This window comes from Littorina saxatilis, linkage group LG8 (genome assembly GCF_037325665.1).
Source record: "Littorina saxatilis isolate snail1 linkage group LG8, US_GU_Lsax_2.0, whole genome shotgun sequence".
Classification (NCBI taxonomy): Eukaryota; Metazoa; Mollusca; class Gastropoda; order Littorinimorpha; family Littorinidae; genus Littorina; species Littorina saxatilis.
The window spans coordinates 35,918,735-35,942,989 of record NC_090252.1 but is presented as its reverse complement, the minus strand read 5'-3'; the positions used below and the strand labels follow the sequence as shown (position 1 = coordinate 35,942,989).

Below are 24,255 nucleotides of genomic sequence, written 5' to 3'. Positions count from 1 at the left end.
AAAGGAACTTATACACAGAAGGGTGATTCCGGTCAAAATCAGTGCAGCCGTTTTGGAGCGTTTCGTCATCATGTAGGTCCCACACAGACAGACAGACAGACACACAAACACACAGACACACTTCCACACACACACACACACACACACACACACACAAACACACAAACAAACACTAGCTTCATAGATCAAATAAAGCCTTAGCAATGTTTTACGTGTGAGCTCCCAGCGTTTGCAAGTGAAATGATTAAAGGTACTGAACTTGTCAAATCCAGGTGCACGGAGCCCCTGGGGCTTTTAGTCATACCGAGGCAGCTATCCGTTAGAGGAACTACCAAATTTCATTGACTTGCACCCAAAGAGTCAAGAACTGCGATTTTTTTACGAATTAATTTCGTACTCGGACCCGGCTGGTCTTGACCTATTTTTGGATCTAAATTTAGATCAGGTAGATCACCACATCATGCACAAAAAGACAGTCACTAAGCAAACTATGTCAGACGTCATCATGAGTTTGTGTAAAACAAAATGGAGGCCGGAATCACTCAAGTTGAATCGAACTCCGACCAAACACCACGTAATAACTAGGTTAATTTATGCACTCGCGTGAACAAGAAACTGTCAAGCTTCCCAGATGTCGTCGTTGGGTAGTTTTGGGTTTGTTTTACTACCATAGGGAGGATTTTTGAACTGTAAATGCACTCAGCTGCAACAAAAACGCAAAACGAAGGCTGTGAGCTGCACTAGCTGTGCCTTTAAGACCTTTAAGTCAGGATTTGTTGTGGGCTGTGGAAGAGAACTAGCACCCTTGACATTAACGACGCCAACAATGACATACTGCCAACCAGTAACAATGAACAATCGCAGCAAATTATTAACTCCAAATGTGTATGTGACAGGGAGACTACGTACAGCGTCACCCTTCACAGCAGACTCTGCAGTTATCTGCCGGCGAAGACCACAACCTATTTATTGCTTGATGTATATTCACGTCGCTGACACCTGTAAATTGTAGAGTTCTACTTGTGATGGGGTCTGGCTGCTGCTGTCTCTTTGTAATGCTCATGGGTACCTTTGCGTACCCATAGCAGTTTTTGTAGGGCAAAGAAATTAGTTCTGTTTGTTGAGTCATGCGCGAGTTCGCGCGAGATTCGGATATGCTCTAGAACGTCACTTGACACTTCGACTCGCAGTAAGACAGACCGGTCGGGTAGTGTTGTGGCACTGTTTCGGACTTGAGAGGAACCTGTGTGGGCAATCCCCATGCCTTTTCGTTGCTCGCTGCCATCACTAGGAGAAGACGAGTCTTTTACGGCCCTGTATGACTCGAAAATAAAGAAGTTTTACCATACATCCGTCTTGCGTCTGTGAGAGGCAGCGACAGTTTGCTTAACGCCCAGTCTACCACGAGGGGTGATATCAGGGCGGTGCTGCTTTTGACATATAACGTGCGCCACACACAAGACAGAAGTCGCAGCACAGGCTTCATGTCTCACCCAGTCACATTATTCTGACACCGGACCAACCAGTCCTAGCACTAACCCCATAATGCCAGACGCCAGGCGGAGCAGCCACTAGATTGCCAATTTTAAAGTCTTAGGTATGACCCGGCCGGGGTTCGAACCCACGACCTCCCGATCACGGGGCGGACACCTTACCACTAGGCCAACCGTGCCGGTGTACCTTTGCGTACCCATAGCAGTTTTTGTTTGTTTGAATGGCTAACATTTTCCTCTAAGGGTAATTCTTGTGCTTCAGGCACTCGCTTACATGTTTGCTATGCAATGTCTGCTTGACTTCATTAACGCCCTTTCCTTTTTTGAAAAAATGCACACATGCAGGTCCATGATTTGGTGTTATGGCCTGCAGTCATTACCAAGAATGCTAATTTCCGAAAGGAGCTCACATATGACCTCCAGGAAAACACACATTAGCAAAAAATGTTGTCAGCAATCACTGCCAGCCAGCGATCATAGCTGCAAAGAATCTCTGCGGTGCATACTTTTAAAAAAAAATGAGCATGTTATATTGAGCAGTCACTGCATAAAATACATTTATGAGCCAATCATTTCCTGCAATCATTCGTCTTCTCTGATCAGCGGCATATAGTTGTTTTCCTCATTGCTTGGGGCACAACTCTTCAACAGCACATACAAATCTGAACACTTTTATTTCTGGAAAATGTGAAACACTAACAGTCTGGTTCCTTACCTTCTGTAGAATAAGCTCTGAGAAACGCAAGGCAACCTTTCTTGCAGCCCCTGCAGGTGTACGAACTTCCTCAAAAATGACGTTGGTCTTCTCTTTGGCATTCTTGCCTTTGCCAACAGTCCTTTTGATGAGTCTAACTCTGGGCATGCTCTTCTCAGTGTAGATCTTCACTGTTGTCAGCGGACCACAGAACCTGTTCAGACAGAAACGTAAGAGATTCAAACATATGATGAGTATACTACTTGTGCCACTGGTCAAAGATTTGTATCAGACAGCGCATTCTGGAAGAAGCTAGGGCCATAACAAAATCGCACAATGACAGGTGCAGCGGCGTAGTGGTAAGACACCGGCATCCTTATCGGAAAGTTGTGAGTTCAAATCCCGGCAGCTGTCGCCTGGTGGGTTCAGGGTGGAGATTTTTCTGATCTCCCAGGTCAACTTATGTGCAGACCTGCTAGTGCAAAAATCCCCCTTCGCGTGTACACTCAAACACAAGACCAAGTGCGCACGGAAAAGATACTGTAATCCACGTCAGAGTTCGGTGGGTTACAGAAACACGAAAATACCCAGCATGCTTCCCCCGAAATCGGCGTATGCTGCCTGAATGGCGGGGTAAAGACGGTCGTACACGTAAATATCCACTCGTGCTAAAACCATGAGTGAACCTGGGAGTTTCAGCCCATGAAGGAAGAAGAAGAAGTTGCACAATACATGCATGTACACTTTCGAGTTAACACTAATGTAACCTGAAGTGCCGAAACACTAACAGAACTCTACAATCCACAGGTGACTAGCCGGCGAGCTATAAATAGCTCGCACTCAATGGCCAACAACTCTGCAGATAGTCTTCAGTCGAGCGTTTGAAAATGCCTGAGCCTGAAGGCGGGTGTAACTTACACCTCTTGGTATCAGTCTGCCTTAGAGATGAGGACGACAGTTGGCCAGATGGCCAGAATAGCGCGCTGCATTTTTCTGCATAGAACTAAGGGGCGTCTGCCGCGACGGTGCCTGAGCTAAATATTTTCCATTTTCATTTCATTTCATTTTCATTACTTTATTGTCCCATCGCTGGGAAATTCGGGTCGCTTCCTCCCAGAGGAAAGCTAGCAGCAACGGAGTCGCGCTACCCAGGTGTCTGCGTGTTTAGGTGTATTCAGCCACCTGCACTTATGGCAGAATGACCAAGGTCTTTTACGTGCCATTGTGATGACACGGGGGTGGGACATGGCTTCCGTCTCTGGGTCTGCACATAAAGTTGACCCGTGTCCGTCCCGGCCCGAATTCGATCCTGCGACCTTCCGATCACAAGTCCAGTGCTCTACCAACTGAGCTACCGGGCACTGCTCACAGCCCGGCACACGGCACTGTAAACATTCCCCGTCCCTTCACCTCTCTCGCCACCATCCGCCCTACCCTTGGTCTCATGCCTGCAGAGCCTGCTGTGAAGGGCAACGGTAGTCCCTCTGTCACACTCACCCCCGAATGAACTTTGTCCCCAAAGTTCCGAACCCCAGGACCCGCTCTACCTAAGCGACCGGTCCCCGTGTGAGGTTCGTCTGGATGAGACAGCATGGAAATGCACCAGTGGCTTTACTCCGGCTTTACTCCGGTCTGTTCCGTTTCCTGGTGCATTCCATGTGGAGTCCCATCCCTGTCGGCCCTCGGGCAACGCCAAATGTAACCGAGCGCCGAAACACAACAATCACCTTTGGAGGCGAAGTCCAATCAAACAGGATTGAGAATTTTAGAGCTAATTTCGTAGCCCAATAAAAATTGGTTTGGTTACGCAAAGGAGACCAAGAACATAAAGGGAGACAGAAGCCGCCAGACCCCATCACAAACAGAACTCTACAATCCACAGGTGTTGCTGGCGAGCTATAAATAGTATCCCTGTCACACTAAAAACTGTTGGGAGTTAATTTACTACATTTTATGTTATGAGCTTTTTGTACTTACAGCGTCAAATGTATCCACATACTTATTGAATTTTCAAAGTTACAAAAACAAATTAACAGGTAATTCTACTTATGATTCGATCAGTAATTCCTGTTCACAGTGTCTGTAAATCCTAGGTGTATCCTCTGAATTTGTTTCCAAGAAGTCTGGGTACTAGCTATAGGCTCCTGTGCATTCAGGGGCTTGGTATTTTAAAATGTAGATACAATGGGACCCCCCTTTTAAGACCTCCATCAAATCTGAGAAAATCAGTCTTAAAAAGAAGGGATATAGTCTTAAGATAGGGTAAATTGACAGAGGTTATGACATGTAAGTCTAGGGCGGGGATGTAGCTCAGTCGGTAGCGCGCTGGATTTGAATCCAGTTGGCCGCTGTCAGCGTGAGTTCGTCCCCACGTTCGGCGAGAGATTTATTTCTCAGAGTCAACTTTGTGTGCAGGCTCTCCTCGGTGTCCGAACACCCCCGTGTGTACACGCAAGCACAAGACCAAGTGCGCACGAAAAAGATCCTGTAATCAATGTCAGAGTTCGGTGGGTTATAGAAACACGAAAACACCCAGCATGCTTCCTCCGAAAACGGCGTATGGCTGCCTAAATGGCGGGGTAAAAACGGTCATACACGTAAAATTCCACTCGTGCAAAAAACACGAGTGTACGTGGGAGTTTCAGCCCACGAACGCAGAAGAAGAAGAAAAAGAAGAAGAAGAAGAAGAAATGTAAGTCTGAGATAACAGGGTCTGAAAAGGCAGGGAGTTTTGGATTGGGGGGTGGGGGGGGGGGGGGGGTACTAATAGGTGGGTTCCACTCTAGAATGAATCAGGGTTTTGCCTATTGTTTTATTTTGTGTCGATTTTTCATTCGGCCCTTCCATTTTTGTCTGGTCAATTTTGAGGGTACAGTGGAACCCCCCTTTTAAGACCCCCCAATTTAAAACTCCCTTCTTTTTAAGACCTTGTTTTCTTAGACTTTCTCTTCATAACCTCTGTAAAATTACCCCCATTTTAAGACTCCCTCCTTTTTAAGACCAGAATTTCTCAGATGTTTGGAGGTCTTAAAAGGGGGGTTCCACTGTACCCTTAACTGCGTGGCGGTCACGTGATCCATGTAAAAGAAATATTTAATCCAAAAGGTGATCCTGAAGGTTAAATGAATGGCCTTAACTGGCATATAAAGTTTTAATGAAATGACACGGGAATTAATGCTTTAATTTGGGTGTGAAATCTGTTGCAATAATTTTTTGGCCAAGTTTAGACCATCTATCTATAATGTAAAATCCGGGAAGTTACCTCAAATGTAAGCAGTCCGAAGCAAACAGTATTAAATATCTTTGAGAACCACACAAAAATCAGTATCTCAAATCTAAATGTTAGTTGAAGGTAAAGACACTCACAATGCCACAATATGTTCATACAGGTCCTCATCCATGGGTTTAGAGTATCCGTCAACATTTCGCAAAGCTGTCCAGACTTTGTCGACTTTCTGCAAAACCTGCTCATCCATTATTGAAGAGCCTTCCAGTGTGTTGCCAGGCATGTCATCCGCACAAAGTGTGATGTCGCTGATCTTGTCAAGGTGTGCATGACGGTCCAAGCCTAGTGATGTCTTCAAATTCTGTTGTGGAAAAAAACAATATTTGCCAATAAGCTGGTGTTTGAAAGAAGAAGGGTACACCATAAAGCTAGAGTTCCACTGGGACTTATGTTAGTGTCCCCTGATGTGCATGATATGTGTGTCACTACTGCCAGAGAAAAGTCTTCCACTCAGCTCCCTTATAAAAAGCCTGAGCAGTTGAATAGGTTCTCAGTCTTAACTTCAGTCAGTGTAGTACATGTTGGAATATACAAACAATCTTTCATTTTGGTTTTCAAGGTGTGAAGTCAGACTGAGAGCTTAACTGCTTCACAAAGTTCCCAGCATTGTATACTAGGCGTGCCAAGTGGACCAATTTGGTAAGACAGTTGGGAAATACACATATATATATATATATATATATATGCATGGGTGCAACCTGGAAAATTCCAAAAACCGGCAAAAGTTGGGGTCCAGCTTTTTTAGTATTTAAAATGCCAAAAAAAAACCTCTCCTGGAACAAAAACATCGGCAGCCGATGAAACCAAAAACCGGCTGCCGGCGTGTAGCCGGCAGAGTTGCACCCATGTATATATACTTCCACAACGGAGGACACTATCCGGGCTATTCTGCTTTTTCTTCGTTCATGGGCTTAGACCACCCCACGTTCACTCATGTTTTTAGCACGAGTGGATTTTTATGTGTATGACTGTTTTTACCCCGCCATTCCGGCAGCATACGCCGATTTCTGAGGAGGCATGCTGGGTATTTTCGTGTTTCTATAACCCACAGGATCTTTTCCGTGCGCACTTGGTCTTGTGCTTGCGTGTACACACGAAGGGGGGTTAAGTCACTAGCAGGTCTGCACATAACTTGACCTGGGAGATCGGAAAAATCTCCACTCTTAACCCACCAGGCGGCAGCGGCCGGGATTCGAACTCACGACCTCCCGATTTGGAGGCCGACGTCTTACCACCACGCCACTGCGCCCGTCATCCGGGCTATTCAAAGCTGAACTCAGACTGTACCTCGTGCCCTTCTTCTTTCAAATGTCAGTTAATCAGCAAAAATCCTTACTCGATCTTCCCTTCAAACTCGTTCATTCCATATTGCTTCCCTCTGTATTATATTGGCAGTAGAAAAAACCCAACTCCTTTAAGTTCAGTAAGTATTTGTAAAGATTGTCTTCATGCTTACCGTTTGAGCAGTTGAAGATAGCAGGCCGACTGCTTTCTTTAAACACTCCCTGGATATGTTCGGCAAAACGAAGCCTGAAAGCAAGAAATAAACGTGCAAACCCAACTTCAGCATACAAGTGACCCGTTCAAAAATGTTATTATGCGCCACATATTATTATTTTTTTTATATGTACATATATATAGATTTTCTTTGTACATGTACCATACATGTGCAGCAAATATAACAGACGCCGCCAATAGGGTTTTCGTGTTATTTACTATAAATATAATTTAAACACTCCTTTTACTGTGCCTGTGGCTGGTGGGTACCACCAGTCACAACCCCTCGGTCTGCATGCTTTTTATGGTGCATTTTTGTGCTTAAGGGCAGACACCACAGTGAAAAAAGTGATTTTTTTGTTCCCTGGTCATTTCGGTTTTCTTTCTGATTCTGGATTTTGAACCTCTTCTGGTTACTCTGATGTACTGATTTTAGATCAGAATTAATCATAAACGGTCAAAACGGCTAAATGAACAATGTATGTGTATGCAATTGTGTATTGAACAAACACAAAACAGCAAAAAAATGCGTATGTTTGAGAGGTGAATGTGAGTCAAACACATCGTCAACGGTGGTCACGTTAGCATGACTGGAATGAGTTGTCTTTTCTTTGCTACAATCAGTTCATACCGCGGACAACGGGAATTTCCGTTTACAGATTTCGCGCCGTTAGTAACAGCAACTAGAAGACATTCCAATGAGCCGAAGACAACCGATGAAGATTCCGGGAGATTCCGTGTGAACATTTTTGTCTACTGACCAATCGAATCGCGGATATTAAACTTCGTTTATGCTCGGTCTCGTTCGGTTCGATTCGGCCTTCCCAGAATGCAATATTCTTGATTTCCGCCAGGTCTCGCCAAAGGCGATGTGAAACATCTACAGCTGCGATTTTCCTTGGATATCTTTGTGGAAACTTCAGTTTATCACACGTTTTGCCCGGATTTCAGTGCTTGACACGCAAAGGAGATAATTATCGACTAAAATCAGATCAGTTGCAGAGGCTGGCGTGACAGAAGTTTAAAAAGAAAGTGCGAGTCGATAGTGTCGTCTGCTATTGCTACGAACGAATCGGAAGATCAAGTTTGTGCATTCTTCTTCGTCCAGAATGAAAACTATGCTGCTTCCCTTGCAACAGCTGAGATGGAGCAAGAAATCACCACCGGTGGTGTACGTTTGAAGCACGTTGCCATGAGTGTTTTGAGCCACGACTTATTTTAGAGTTGCGGAGCGGAATGCGTACGGCAAAAAGGACAACACGGAGTTTGCCATTTATGGCAACGAGAAGGCAGACCCTATATCTTTTCTCTTGAAAAAAGCAAATAAACTGCTTAGAAAAAGAACAATCAATACAAAAATGACTATGTTCAGCCATGGTGCAACTTGCATCTCCTGGGAAATCTGGTGCAGTGAATACTAGCCCAAGCAGAGCAGGGAAGATTCCAAGCAGCTGATAAGCAAGATGGTAGTAGGTATGTATTTTTTTCTTCTTTTGACAAACATGTAGAAGTTTATATATTTGTTTGGTTATGTGTGTGTGTGTGTGTGTGTGTGTGTGTGTGTGTGTGTGTGTGTGTGTGACTGTTTTATGCTGAAGAACAGAATCTATAAGTAACAACACCCTGATGCAAAGAAACTGAATAGGATGCAAATTTAGTCAGTTATGTGCTGCTACTGTGAAGCTTGGTTGTCACAAGGTTTGTCAGTGTTGGGGCAAAACATCTGTTCTTTCCTCATTTATTTTCTCGAGCATATTATATATAGCTTGCTCCTTTGATCACAGTTTTCTTGTGGCTCAAACAAACATGCATTCACATGGCCCAGTGAGTGAACATTGCTTGTGGTCATACGTCCCATGCAGACCATATGGTTTCTGCATGCAATGTATGTGCAATAGCTGTAAACCAGATCAGCACTGCCTAATAGTACCATTCACATGATTTGTCAACATCTTTTTGTTCACTGCTTGACTATCAGCACTGACATATGCATGCGCCCAAATATCGTGTTACCATGTATCACAATATTAGAATACCTTTTTTCAAATGTGTGTGTAAGGGGGGGGAGGGTCATTGTTGGGAAAATGTGAATAGCAGTATATGAGTTTGTCATAGACATATATTAATTTTGAATTTATGTTGTCTCTACAGATGCAGAAGCTGGAGAGGAGCTTCCAAAGTACCCATGGCATTGCAAGGCAATTCACAGAAGTCAACCCAAATATTGTAGTATAGAAAGTAAAGGACACTGTCATATGACTCCCTGATTATTCAAAGCAAGTCCAAAAGAGGTCCAAGATAAAAGGCTTCACTGATAACAAGTTGGGAGTTATGGATGGGCATACTTTACGCAGCGTGAACATAACGGATGAGAGTTGATCATTGTGACCTTCGAACAGTTTCCTTGGTGCTTGCAGAACACTGGGTGTTGTTATTTTAAATTTTGTTGAATTTAGTTTCTGTTTTTCTTGTGGAACTAAGCAAGACTTGTTGTTTTGTTAGTGTTGTTTTGTTACATGTTTCATAAACGTTTGTGTACAAAAAATACATTTTCTTCGCGTTTTGTGTATTTTCTCAAAACTACTTTTTTGTCACTTCAAAAGCCTAAGGCTTTTTTTCTTATGAACTTGCGTTGTTGAAACTTTGCATACATCTTGAGTGTGTTATTTTGCAGAAACTGATAGAGTGATTTCTTGAAAAAAATATTTATTGAGAAGTTATACCGTTTTGGGGGGCGTTTTTTCATGAAACTCAACATCACTCACTTTCATCACTGATATTTTTTAAATGACTTGAGATATCAAAAAACGACTCTATCAGTTTCTCGGCATTGTGCTAAAGTATAAATAACAAGCATCAAAACAAAATTTCATGCAGTTTTAAAAAAGCCTTAGGGTTTTAAAAAGGGGCAGTTTGGCGGCCATCTTGGATTGCTACCATGGCAACCGATGGTCCAAATTTTTATTTTTTTTCATTTTCTCAGGAGATGGACTGAGTACTTAAATTCTGAAACATTTGTTGACCCAAGAGTTAAGAAACAAAAAAAATCACTTTTAACACCAGTGCCTCCCCTTAAATTGTGAGCTGATGTCAGGTATGTTTGACTGACCAGCAGTGGGCCGCTCACTTGGCTTTTTACCTGCGCCCGCATCGCAGCAGCGCTGTTCACTTGCTCTTGCAAGAATGGAATCCAGCGGAGAAAATAACATTTGAACGACTACAGAGCTACAGGACAGAGAGGATGAAGTAGTCAGAACCCCGGAGGAAGAGGAGAACTGGAGTGAACTGAACGCTTGACAACAACATAACCCTCAAAGCCTACACTTCTTTGCTGCTGGTCGCATAATTCGAACCATATTTTCTTGACATTTATAAAAACATTTTCACACTAGATGAGTAAAACTCAATGAGCGCTTCTGGAGTGATAACGCGAGACAACTCCTGTGATCTTGCCGCGAGGTTCCGCCTGTTACCATTGTCTTTTTACCGTATAAGATGCACGACTTACACACGAACTGTTACCTTCTTCTTCTTCTTCTTCAGCGTTCCAGAATTTTTCTGGTTACGTGTGAGCTCGTTTGCCCATTTGGGTTCCCCACACTATTCTCTGAGAGCATAGTCAGCTCACTCCGCTTTCGTTGAGTAGGCATGCTGGGTATTTTCGTGTTTCCATAACCCACCGAACTCCGACATGGATTACAGGATCTTTTCCGTGCGCACTTGGTCTTGTGCTTGCGTGTACACACGAAGGGGGTTAAGTCACAAGCAGGTCTGCACATAAGTTGACCTGGGAGATCGGAAAAATCTCCACTCTTAACCCACCAGGCGGCAGCGACCGGGATTCGAACTCACGACCTCCCGATTAGGAGGCCGACGTCTTACCACCACGCCACTGCGCCCGTCCGAACTGTTACCAATTAAGCGACATGCTATTTGGGACCAATGCACGTTTTTTTCCCTTTCTCGTGTGATCTTGCCGCGAGGTTCCGCCTGTTACCAGCCGAAAGAAAGAAGGGGCATAACCTCACCAGAACCGCCCATTGCATCCAATAAAGCTCAGCATAAGCTGCCGTGAATAAAAGAATGTTTCATTTCACATTAGTCCAATTAACCTGGCCAGCCTATTCATTGCATATAGTGGGGCTCCTATGTTGCAAAATCAATCATTTCTTGTGACAAACACCAAATTTGGCATACATGTACAGTTTTATGTGCTTAACAAATCCTGATACAGAGCCATCGCGAAAAATTAAAAAATCGGTAGTTTTTATAACAAAATTCAAAATGGCCGCCAGTAAAAACGGTTGGGTATGTTAGGCATATTTCATTTCATGTGACAAACACCAAATTTGGTATAAATGTATGGTTTTATGTGCTTAACAAAACCTGACACAGAGGAACCGAGAAAAATTTAAAAATCAGTAGTTTAAAAAAAAAATCAAAATGGCCGCCTGTGAAAAAGGTATTTAGGCGTATTTGATGCTACAAGTCATTCTCTTGCAATAGAAACTAACAGAAACAATTGTTAAAACATAACAATACATGTATACATGATCAATGGTGCAGCGATTGGTTGGACGGCGTGGGTGGCAGGGTTGAAGAATCGTTGGCTTACCTAACCTGTGCCAACAAAAAACTATCGCACAAATGTTCGTACCAAAACGAAAACATTTATTCCTGTGCCATTTTATTCCATTTGTCTATGCTATTAAGGGCACACAACGTGGCTATCTGGAACTCTTTTAATATAAAAGATTGAATTTACATGGGTTATGTGACCGCCGCCTAAATAAGGGTACCCCAAAAATCAAATTGATAAAAATGAAAGGTATAATAATGACATAACACTAAAAAGTATTCATCCTGTTCTGGATAGATGTTGTGCCTCATGAATTTTTTTGGACTTTTTATTGGGTACCTAAAGTTGTGATCACATCCCCTTTGCCACGTTAAGGGTACCCTTATTTGGCGGCGGTCATGTGACCCCTGTAACTAAATCTTCTTTTATCTGAAAGATGTGCCATTTGTGAGAGCCTTTACAGGCATAAAAAGTTTGAATAAAATGATACGGGAATGAATGTTTGAGTTGGGGTACGAAAATGGGTGCAATAATATTTTTACACAGTTTAATTTGCTGATTTTCACAGGCATGCAAGCACAGCTGCAGAGAGCAGAGCTCTTCAGTCCTTCTTTGCAGCATTTGCAGCGTTTTGTTGTACAGCACTTCCACACTTCATGCGTTCTCGGCACATGCTGGATACCTCTTGAAGGCTCGTCCAAAATAACTCCCACTTTCCAGCCTTGGACTGCCAGCCCCACAATGATTGGTGTTGGGTTGTTTGCCTGATTGTATATTTACTGACGTAGTCTAATTGGTAGATTGCTCTTCTCAAACTCATGTCCTGCAACAGCACGTTACTTGTAAGGGTGTTTTGGGGAATTTGGCAGCGCTTTTGACTGAAGAGGTACCTTCTAGCACTGTTCACACCCAGGAAGTTTGGTTTTGTCCTGCAGAAGTACCACAAAATGCTCTTGAACTGACCTGTCAGTAGTACTTATTTCTCAAAGAAGAGCAGACAACCTGAGGAAAGATTGTGTGATGTCTACTAATGCATGCCATACTTGTCAAGCCCCCAATACCACCGAAGAACAACACAGTATCACAGTCTGTAAAACTGTGAAACATGGGCAGGCAGGGTGACTTCTCGGGGCCAATGGCTTTGGCAATGTGGTGAGCAAAAAATGGCTGAATCCTTTTCCATAGCGATGCACACTTCATAAGCAGAAAACTGAAATCAGCTGGGATGAGAAGCAGACCGTCTTAGATGTCTGGCCTCCTCTAAATCCATGGTGTAGGAAATCCACCTGGGGTACCCTTCATACAAAAGCTGAAAAGTGACAATTTTATTTGAATAATGTTTACTATCTCAGAGAGTTAGCCAAAGTCTTCACACAAAAGATAAAATGCAAAAATTGTATTTTAACTATTTGTCAAGGACTACTAAAGTAGTAGTAGTCCTTGCTATTTGTATAATTCTTACTATTTAAGGTCAATACAAAAAAACTGTTTCCAGTTACCCAACTGATTCTTAAATCTTGCTGGCCGCTACATTCATTAGAATTCTAACAGTCGCTTACAGAATGTTGACCCTTGTGAGGGTATGGTAAACCCACCAAATTCACAGAGGTAGCTTAGGCATATGTGTGCATACTTGTTAATTATCAAAAAAAAGATGCAAACTGTTCAGCTACTCTGGAGGTATTAGGTACCAACCTTGATAGTTATGGTGAAATCAGCTCGTTTGTGTGGCACCGGCAGAATTGCTCATAATGTATTCACGCAGCACTCTTGTTCTCAGGAACCCGCATGTGGTGTAACCCTCAGTTGTATATTCTGTTAAAATAAAATGCACATCAATGCACGGTCAACCTAAATTAAGTAAAAGGTTGAGAAAAAAGTAACACACCAAAATCGTAACACTAACAGTGTTGAGACTCAGACTCAGAGAGAGGTACCACTTTTTTCAAAACCACTCATTTCTCATTTCATTAGCACATAAGCTTATTGCATACTTTTGTCTTTTAGCTATCATCTTTGAAAGTTTGATCACAAGACCGTAGGGACATGGGGAATGGTTCCCCCCCCCCCCCCCCCCCCAAGCTGGCCCTCCTACTAGTTAGTACATGTCATTGTCACTGTGGCCTACTCACTCTTAGTCACTCCCCCTCCCCCCTCAGTTTTTTTTAGAAACTTATGGAAGTCAAGTCCTTTATAATAGGCAGGACTAATTATCATGCCTTGAACAATCTCTGTCTCCTTGCCTTTTATTCAAAGTTCTTTTAACTTGTCCAAAATCATGTGGTGGCGAGCATGGTTTTCTTTCATTCAATCAACAGATAGATCTAGATCTATCACAATCCAGTTTCAGCAAGATTTGAAAGTGTGCAGCATTTCAGCGCTTCAGCCGATCAAAAACAGACCCGAGGGGACAAATAAAGATTATAATGACGTGAAATTGGTGAATGAAAGGGTAATCTTAAAAACTTACCCTCACAAACGTTGTTTTCGCTGAATCAAAACACGCATTGGTATGGAGGCCGCCATCTTGAATTTTCTAGCTGCGGATATATACTTTTCTAAAAAAAATATAAAACTAAATGACAGAACACAAAAGTACCCATGAAAATATTTATTTCATGTATATATTATCACAAGACAACTTCTGGTGCATTGTTAATAATTGAAGTTTACATTTGCTGAGTTGGAAATATTTACTGCTGATGGCTTTTGGTATGAAAATCGTCTGCTGTAGGTGCAGCCTTTTATTCATTATTATAAACACAAAAATCAATTTCTGAAGTGGCTCTGTATCTGAAATCATTTAAAACATCATAAGGAACAATATCACGAAGTATGATGTTTGTCACAAGATGTGATTAATTGTTGAGTGATTCTGCAACATAGGAGCCCCACTAATAGTACTAAATTATTCAGAATCATAGCTTATCAAGTAAGTTGAACACATATATAATGAGAGCAACTGTGGATTTGTTCACACAACTCTTGTGCAACAAAAAATCCTTTTGTCTAATTTTTTACCACATACTGTACCACCACCACTTGATGTAATTTATACTTACCAGCTCTGACTTTGATTTCTTTTTGAGGATCAAGCGCAGACAGCAACTTCTGCACTACACACTTCTCCTTCTTCACCTGCTTCGTTATAGTACCTTCCAATTTGTCACAAAGTTTCTGAAAGCAGCAAGTTTTTGTTGAGAACAGTGTGGAAAAAATCAGAAAGACTCGAAAATTATTCTGTGTGAAAAAAAGAAGTTTTCATAACATTTCAGATTTAAACATTAAGATCACAAGATTGGGAATGGACGAGAATATTTACGTGGAAATACAAGCACAAGCTTGAATCCAAATGGATTAACAGATTGCTATTTATGAAACTGTACAGTTTAATTTTCCACTGACCCTATGATGACATTGACAATAGTGTTTTTTTCTGCGGAATAATTACATAATTATGATGAGCTTACCTGAGTAAGTAAGCATGCTTCAACATTACAATAAGCAAGTAAACATTCTACAGAATTTATTTTATTTGCACTTGATTTTTTGTCAGTAAAGCATTAAAGTCCAGTTGCACTGCAGCATCCTGCATTTCAGTTTTCCCGCAGGAAAAAATCATGCTTAGGGGGACGATGACTAAATTAGGTTCTTCCACCAATAAAGCTGGTTTTCATCAGCATTTCTGGTTTTCCGCAGTAAAACCAAATATTGTCACCATCCGCTGAGGATACTCGGAAACAGTGTAGGTATTTCTGCTGCCCTGCCGTTCATTATTATATACAGTAATTATATTACTTCCTCTCACATTGGGGAGGTCACTGCTAGCGGCAACCAGGTAGCAGCAAACCCAAATATTTTGATAAATTGCAGCCTCGATGCGCACTCACAAATCATATTCCAGCAAGGCATTTTTTTTATACCCATTCAAAAGTGAAAATAATAAAGAAAGCTCCAAAAAGATTCTCTCCTCACCTAAGCTTTTTCACAGTTTCGAAATTGTTGAGTGTATGTCAATACACAACATGTACTGTATAAATATGACCAACTTGATCAGCACACATATTGTCAAGAGGTCTTTGAAACTGACAAAAAATAACTATAAGTACCTGTAGTTTGTCTTCTTCTGTTGTGGAACGAAACATATCGTTGTCTCCAATGGCCTTGACCTCGAATACAAAAATTCCTTCATTCTTGTCAATGACCAAGACGTCAGCATCTCCTTGTTCATTACTGTTACTGTTATTGGGTTTTGTGTATTTTGGTACTTTACTACCTGTGACAACGTAATCTTTGTTCAAGTAGCTTTGAAAATCCATGTTGGACAAAACGAAAGCGGCAGATTTCCTGTCTTCCAGGAAGGAAGAGATTGTCCACAGGGTACGCTGTTGTGCCTCATCATCCTTCACGGTGCTGTACTGCGAGGGTTTGTATGTGCACATGCCGAACTTTGCATATGGTTCGTCTGGTGCGGGAAGCTTTTCTGGTCGAGGTTTGTAGGAGACAGTGTTGAAATGGACAGGAGGGACTGTGTAGACTTTGCTCTGCATGTCCGGATACCACTTCTGAATGATCTTCCACCAGTTGTCAACAAGGGGATATATGTCATTATCTGGTGACGCAGAATTTGCAACTTGCATGAGTGATCCGAACATCTGGAGACAAAAAAATCCCCACTGTCATCACAATAATATACTCAATAGAAAAACAAAAAATGTACACATACATGATAGCATATTCTCTTCTTGTCATTGTAACTGTAAGGATGCATGCTGTCTGTCTAATTAACCAATTAACCTTCACCGTGCTTCCTGGGTCGTGGACGACCCAGATCCTCACTAAATTAAGTGTCTGTGTCTCTAAAACTATCGGGAGTTTTGGATTGAGACTTCATGTAATCCTCGAACACCATAGAACCTTCCTATATATATTGACCAATTTCTAAAGAACAAGATAACAGTGAAAATGTACTCACCAGTACCAGAAACACGAACAATTAACATGGATCGGTTTCAGTGATTGTCTTCGTCAGTCAATTGCTTCTTCTATTTTTAAAGGATTATCTTCGTAAACAAACAAATAATCAATGACGTTGTTTGAACTACACAGTCCGGATGGTGTGGGTTGTGGACGACCTATCTGGAATTATAGAAGGTATTTTACGGTGTTTATCCCCATTCGGATGGCGTGGGTCGTGTACGACCCACACTTTTGACATTAAATCCTTCTTTATAAATATGGGTCATACAAGACCCACATCATCTGGACTGTGTAGTCCAAAGCGTGATCCAGTGAAGGTTAAGTGATAAACAGTACAGTATTACTGTCAATACAAGGGAAGTAACTGAAGTAATACTTGCGCAACAGCAATTAATCAGACTGACAGTATGGATACCTATATACCTTAAGCTTTTCCTAGTCTTTCCTGCAATATCCTGCATCCAATATCACTGCAATTTCCCTGCTCCTTTTCTCTTTCAGCTTAATATCACATGACACTCTAGCTTGCTTGCTTTTATTTTCAACTTCAATGGATCCATTTTCTTACTTCTAAGTTCTAAAAAAGAAGAGGAAAAGTTTGAGTGCACATGAATGCTTAAAAGGCAGGAGAGTAATGCACAGTTTTGCTTTTAGCAGCAACATATAAACTTTGTTTTCAAACGATTATACGGAAAGTGTGACAGTCTTAATAGTGTACCCATATTAGTTACTTTTTCTATGTGGGAGCAATTATGTTAAGAAATCATTTTTAAGTGGCTGCTGGTTTGATGGTGTATGTAAGAGCTAGTACATCAAAGAGTCAAATAATTAACCCTAGCTCTCTATATTTTTGTCATTTTTGTGAGTCAAGGAGCACACCAAAAAAACAAAACAAAAAGACAACAACTCCGGACTAGTAAACTTGTCAACTAAAAGTAAAAGTAAACAGATTTTCTCCTACGTACGCCATCGACAAATCCAGACTCCTCATATTCTTTGAATTCAAAGAGGTTTGGTGCTGTGCTGCCTGTTCCTGTTGTCACAGTTGAAGAAGTAGTTGTTGCCGGTGTTGTGGCTGCTGGTGTTGCCTTTGCCATTGTTGCCGCTGGTGATGTAGTGCTTGCCATTGTGGTGTCGGGTGCGACTGGCAAAACCTTCCCAAACACAGAAGCGTTATTTCCCTGTCACTTTTTGCATGGCATCGAGGCCCTCTTCCTTGACTATGAATATGATTGTCAGAAGCTTCCTTCACATCTGAAACCACAGAAACAATAAACAGTGGCAACTGATTAATTTCCTATCAAGAAAAGTTATAACCCAATAGAAATTTATTACACAAAAAAAAAACATGCAAAAGTTCCATAATCAAGTCTTACAGTATTATATTAACAACAACAACAAAATTTAGACTTTTCTGTACCGTATGACTAGGCAACCAAAAGAATAGAAATTTGTTTTCAATGTAAGGTAAGGTAGGGTATTTCCATAATCATAACTGATCGTAGGGGAACGAGATAGAGATCTAAAAAAAAAAAAGAGTAAATTTTAAGGGGCTTATTGTCCGTCAGGTTCTTCTTCTTCTTCTTCTTCTTCTGCGTTTGTGGGCTGAAATTCCCACGTACACTCTTGTTTTTTGCACAAGTGGAATTTTACGCGTATGACCGTTTTTTACCCCGCCATTTAGGCAGCCATACGCCGCTTTCGGAGGAAGCATGCTGGGTATTTTCGTGTTTCTATAACCCACCGAACTCTGACATGGATTACAGGATCTTTTTCGTGCGCACTTGGTCTTGTGCTTGCGTGTACACACGGGGGGTGTTCGGACACCGAGGAAAGTCTGCACACAAAGTTGACTCTGAGAAATAAATCTCTCGCCGAACGTGGGGACGAACTCACACTGACAGTGGCCAACTGGATACAAATCCAGCCCGCTACCGACTGAGCTACATCACCGCCCCGTCAGGTCTTAATTGCCTATATTGGACATGAATTGGTTTATACGATTCGAGTTTTACGCCCTCACGGCTTTTTGATGTTTGCGTGTTTAGGTGGTATCAGCCATCTGCACTTATGGTAGAATGACCAAGATCTTTAACGTGCCATTGTGGTGACACGGGGGTGGGAGATAAATACCGTCTCTGGGTCTGCACATAAAGTTGACCCGTGTCCGTCCCGGCCCGGATTCGAACCAGCGACCTCTCGATCACAAGTCCAGTGCTCTACCACCTGAGCTACTCGGGCCCCCAGAGATCTCAACTTTTCTAAAGCCAGCTTTATGAGAGCGGTGCCCATCTCCTCTCTCTAGCAGCCTTTGCCTTCCCCAGCTCCAAATAGGGTCAGGGAACCATTTTCAGCTGGGTGGACTGGAGAACACTTTGAAAATCGGCTAATTGTATTCACGTGGGGGTCAATCACCAACCAAGAGAGTGACAGGCAAGCATTCCAACCATTTTGCCAGTCTGGCTCTCCAGTCCAATGTTTCCAATGGCAAGGCCAAAAAGATTAGGGTTGGCAGTAGGTTGGTTAGCTTTCTTTGGGGGGTGATGGGGGCAGGGGGATTGAATTTTTTATTTTTTATTTACACAGGCGCATGAATGCTTGCCAAAAGCCATGCAAGTTGTTTCCCCTTGGTGTCAAAGAAGAGAAGCTCAATTGACATTTGCTTGAAAAGTCTTCAAAATCGAGTTTTCTTGTGTTTGAATAATTTTTTAATTTATTTTTTGAGGGTAAAAAAATGTTTTAGGGTCAGGAAGACAATATAGGGGCGGTCGAAAAAACGGAAACCTGGGGTTTTTTTTAGGCCGATAAATGAATTAAGAAAACTGCTTATTTTCTAAAACCATTAATTTGCTCACAAAAATGCAACTTGTGAAAAGTCTTTATTAAAATCATGCTGCAACTGTCATGCAGACACTATAGCTATCCTAGCTGGTGCGTTTTCATGCATGGTTAACACAAATCATTTGCAACTGGTATTGTAAGGCCAAGAAAACAAATTTAATGTTTCTGATTCCCCGATCCACCCGGGTTTTTTTTCCTCCTGACCCTAGAACTTTTCTGACCATTCATCAAAATTAATTAAAAAAGACAAAACTTGATCTTGCAGACTTTACAAGGAAAGTTAATCTTCTAAAAAAAACATCAATCAACAAACAAGAGAAAAAAGAACCGACTTACCAACCCTACATTCAGAGACGTGAATTGATACCTGTATTGTATATATCAAGTTATTCAAAATACTCGGACGTTATATGATCAAATTAGGTTTTTTAAAACATATCATTGACAAGATGCAGACAGACAGTAACTGACACAAAAACTAGGTCAAAGGTTCTAGCTTCTTGACAAGATCAGCTGGGTCAAACTACACTGTTTCTACCTACCCTTCTTCTTGGCTTGAACTAAAGTCGTTAAATGAAAGTGAAGCACAACATGAGTGCAGAAAACTGCCCGATGCCAAAGACTTTGAGCTGGAAGCCATTTGTCGTCCTCAAAAATGAGTAGACCAAAAGCAAAGCAGAAGCGAGTACCCTCTCTGAGTATCATACTGGGAAAACCCGAGTCTACAAAACTGCAAAACTTTGTCAATTTCCGGTTGTTCTTTTTGAAGTTTAAAAAAAAGATGGTTAACCTCGTCGATACAGTAAATGCAGATATGAGAGAGCTTTTGCTTTAAACAAAAGTGCTTACTTTTAAGGTGGTAATGTGAGAATAACATGTCAATGCAAAATAAATAAGTTAAGAGTTCGAGTATATTGCCCGGTCCAGAACCTTTACCAACTTTTTGTCTGAGTTGCGGGAATTCCCACAATTGCTCAACTTCCGGTACCTTGCACTGCAGGTTTTGATTGTTGTGGCTTGTGTAGACATAGTTTCTGCAAAGTCTTCCATACATAAGCAGAATGTGACAAATGCAGATTGTGTTTTGATGCTGCAAGGGTTGACAACGTCGTCCTGCGGCGTTTTATTAATGTAAGGTTGCACAGTTTGCCTTAACTGAGTTATTTTCGGTTTCTATGACTCAAAAACTTCCGTCATCACAATCATGATTATCAATATCGCCTTCGTTGTCATTGTCGTAATTATCACATCTATGATACAGGAGTCTCTTCATTACTAGAAGCATCAGCAGCATCAAAAAATATATTTGCTCTTGAGAAGCAGACCCTGAACAGGAAAGCAAAAGAGGAAGAGTTTTGGAGAGTAGTACATTTCACTGAAACATTCACTTTGATTCAGTGGTAGATAGTGATACTGGCATGTTATTGTGAATTTATTTAAGAAGCATAATGCCATCCAGTCAGTATACTAGGCTGCCAAAAAAAAAGTCCATGGGCATGTTTGTGATGTATGCGTTTTCTGAAAAATGAATGTGTATAGCATTAATTGGCATAGCGCGGCAGCTACCCATATATATATCTACCACACAGTGTTGGAAACCTGGCAGGATATATGCATGTACATGACTCAGCTGCATGGACACAGAGTATTTGCCTGTCACAGAAACTAGGTAACTTGTTGTAAACCGCAGCCACTTGCCATAACGGCTAACCTCAAAAAAGGGGGAAGGGGGGTATGGGGTGGGGATTGGGGCCGCGGGCCGGTGGTATGTTAATAATTGCTGTTGCAATTTATCGCAAAATCTCCCTGCTGTGGTGTCCAAAAATGCGATAAATGCACATGCCCAGTCCTGTATGACACTAGCTGGTTTGGTGTGTGTGTGTGTGGGGGGGGGGGGGGGGGGGATGGGTATCATCCTTATTTAATTAACTCCGCATTACATTTATATGGTAACCCACTCTTTTTGGCGACAGGCAAATTCTCCGTACAAAAACTGCCCTGTTAACATCAAGCACGAGAAAACTTGGTAGATTCAAGCAGGGACTTTGTCTTTGTATTCAATATCATAAACATGGAAGTTGTTTTTGCACAGACTGAGCAGCAAATGACAGCAATTGATGTGTGGGCTGGCACGCTGGATTTCTTTTGTGTATTGTCTGCTACAGAGTCTGGGGATACAGACAAGATTTGATCCATGAGTAGACTTTCTTAGGTAAAGCCAAAGAATAAATCGGAGCCACTGGGTTACATTGCTGAACATTGTGATTGCCAGACGGATCATTGAATACTACTGACTCAAACCTACCCTCAAATGACCCTCTCAGTAATGACCACAAGCCAATTATGTCCACTAAAGGATCTTCAATGAGGTCTTTTTTCTAAAATATTTTGTTTGTTTGTTTTGATTTACCTTTCTGTAGCGATCACCTGCCTCTTACGACCACTTTTGTAGGATTTGGGTGGTCATCATAGACGAGTTTGACTGTAGGTAATATCATCGCGCTGTAGTGGCCAGGGTAAAGATAAGTTCCAGTGCACAAACATTGTGTCTTCAGTTTATCCAGTGAAGTTCAGTGATCTTGTGACTTTAGTAGATACTGCATATAGTCTTAATGTGAGCAAGGTTACCCCGAGCTGCCATAAAGTATGGCATTGCCGGTTTTTTTTCTGCCTGCATGCGTGTAGTCATGCATGCATGTTTTCAAGCCCTGAGACTTTCCCTGTGAATTTGAGATCGTTATCATGCACATGGATGCACATGGGGGAGTTCGGACATGAAGGAGAGTTTGCACAATGTTGATGCTGGCAATAAATCCCTCACCAAACTTGGAGGTCAAACCCACGCCAAAAACGACAAACTGTTCTCTCTAGCACGCAATCTCCCCACCCCAACTGTGTGACAGATTGTATGTGAGGCATGGAACTCCTTCAAGTGAAAGGTTACAGTCAGGTTTTGTAACCACATACACTGCCGAACTAAAGTTAAGGGCCAGAAGAAGAATCATCTCTCATAACACAACAAATCAAAGCAACACCTTCAACCCTTGAAATGTTTTAATACGACATGTAACCGTTCGAGTCATGTAAACAAAATCACCAACAAAGAAATTTAATTTGTGCAGCAACCGTCGGAAGTACCCCACCCCCCTTTTGAAAAGTGGCAAGAAAGTTCTGTCAGTTTGTTCAAGTTCAGTAACGGGTGTGGCCACCCCGGGCTGCAAGGCATTCACCGATCCGTGAGCGCATTGAGTTTACATGGTTCTGGAGCATCTGTTGAGGCATTGCCGTCCACTCCTGCTGCAGGAATCGGAAGAGCTGGTCCACATCAGCAGGTGGGGGGTGATTGTCCCTCACCCGGCGTCCAGTGATGTCCCAGAGGTGTTCTATGGGCGCCAAGTCGGGGGATCGGGCTGGCCAGTTCATCCTCACAATCTGCTGACGCTGCAGAACATCTTGGACCACCCTAGCGCGATGAGGGGTCGCGTTATCGTCTTGGAGCATAGCGCCGGCACCCATGGCTTGCAGTGTAGGGATGATTTGAGGCCTCACGATTTCATCCCTGTACTGCACGCCGGTAAGATTGCCTCTAATACGGTACAGGGAGGTCCTCCCGTGCAGATGGAAGCCAGCCCACACCATATTACTGAACCGCCTCCATACCTGTCATGTTCCTGGACACAGGCATCGATGAAACGTTCACCCGGACGTCTCCAAGCGCGTATGCGGGCATCACAGGAAGAGAGAGTGAACCGGGACTCGTCTGTAAAGAGTACCCTGCCCCACTGCTGTCTGTTCCAACGCCGATGGTTGCGGCAGAACGCCATTCTGGCCCGGCGATGACGTGGTGTGAGGGGCGGACGGACGACAGTTCTCCTTGAGTGCAGGCGCACCTCACGCAGACGACGGGTCACAGTCATGTGACTGATGGTGACGTTGGTAGCGGCCCTGAAGTTGCCTATCAACGTCCTGCGGGTGTTGGTTCGGTTACGTAGAGCCAAGAGCTGGAGGTAGCGATCGTCTCTTCGATCTGTACATCTTGGGAGCCCAGACCGAGGTCGCTCAACAGCACTTCCGGTAGTCTGGAAGCGTTGGTGGAGCCGCTGAATAACAGAGTGGCTCACTCCTAGCCGTCTGGAAACTTCTCTGCCAGACACGCCGTCCTGCAGCCATCCCAGCGCCCGTCCTCGATCCAATGTTGTCAGTTTCGTTCTTGGAGGCATGCTTACTCAGAGCTCTGGTGCGCGCCCCTAAATACCCATTCCTGTGCAACTTTCGTTGAGGAGTTTTCAGTATAGCCATGGTTTGCTCGTGCACCATGCCAAACACCGACTGCAATACTGCTTCTTCAGCTAAAGTCGAGCAAATTTTATAGGAAATTATCGTGTTTTGACAACCTTTTCACTGCCCCTAAAAACGGTGTTGCTGAACTGCAATGCGTGCAAAACAAGGTCAGGCACATGCAGCAGTGAGACAAGCTTCTGGAAAACCCAAGTTGGCCATTTTATCGTCATGCAGTGTTGGCATAAAAAAATAACAACGGAAAGCTGCGCAAATCAGAGGCCGGCCCTTAACTTTAGTTCGGCAGTGTATCTTAATAGGTTACATGTATGTCATGCCGAATTCACGGAATTGCCGAATTGCAACATTTTTGCCCATTATGCGTAAAGGTTTCTCAAATTTCCCCGTTTCGCAAATAGCGGCAGCGAGTCTTTTATTTTTTGTGTCACATGAACATTGCATTAACATTACTTTATAATGGTTTTTATCGTCCGTTTTTGTCTGTGTCGAGCATAACTCCGGAAGTGCACAAAAACACACTTATTGCCATAACATCGATTATTGCGATATCTATCGATTTTAGTATGTAGCTGTCTAAGTGTGATGA

General features: G+C 42.6%; 2 protein-coding genes and 1 long non-coding RNA gene across 3 annotated transcripts in view; 2 read left to right on the top strand and 1 right to left on the bottom strand.

Moving 5' to 3' along the window:
* Nucleotides 1-20,049, bottom strand: part of LOC138973414 (uncharacterized) — a 28,343-nt gene extending 8,294 nt beyond the window's left edge. The window contains exons 1-7 of the mRNA XM_070346135.1: nucleotides 19,913-20,049; nucleotides 17,495-17,783; nucleotides 15,659-16,204; nucleotides 14,612-14,726; nucleotides 6,930-7,003; nucleotides 5,554-5,774; nucleotides 2,209-2,401 (exon numbers count right to left, since the gene is read on the bottom strand). Coding sequence (XP_070202236.1) covers nucleotides 2,209-2,401; nucleotides 5,554-5,774; nucleotides 6,930-7,003; nucleotides 14,612-14,726; nucleotides 15,659-16,204; nucleotides 17,495-17,656 — 1,311 coding nt within the window. The 5' untranslated portion in view covers nucleotides 17,657-17,783; nucleotides 19,913-20,049. The remainder of the gene's footprint in view (nucleotides 1-2,208; nucleotides 2,402-5,553; nucleotides 5,775-6,929; nucleotides 7,004-14,611; nucleotides 14,727-15,658; nucleotides 16,205-17,494; nucleotides 17,784-19,912) is intronic.
* On the top strand, nucleotides 7,284-9,517 carry LOC138973413 (uncharacterized). The gene is made up of 2 exons (XR_011458012.1): nucleotides 7,284-8,443; nucleotides 9,122-9,517. It is a non-coding gene; the product is annotated as an uncharacterized lncRNA (long non-coding RNA).
* Nucleotides 20,050-20,354: 305 nt separating the features above from the next.
* LOC138973421 (uncharacterized) overlaps nucleotides 20,355-24,255 on the top strand; it is a 31,220-nt gene continuing 27,319 nt past the window's right edge. The window contains exon 1 of the mRNA XM_070346141.1: nucleotides 20,355-20,501. The gene's annotated coding sequence lies outside the window, so the exon portion shown is untranslated. The remainder of the gene's footprint in view (nucleotides 20,502-24,255) is intronic.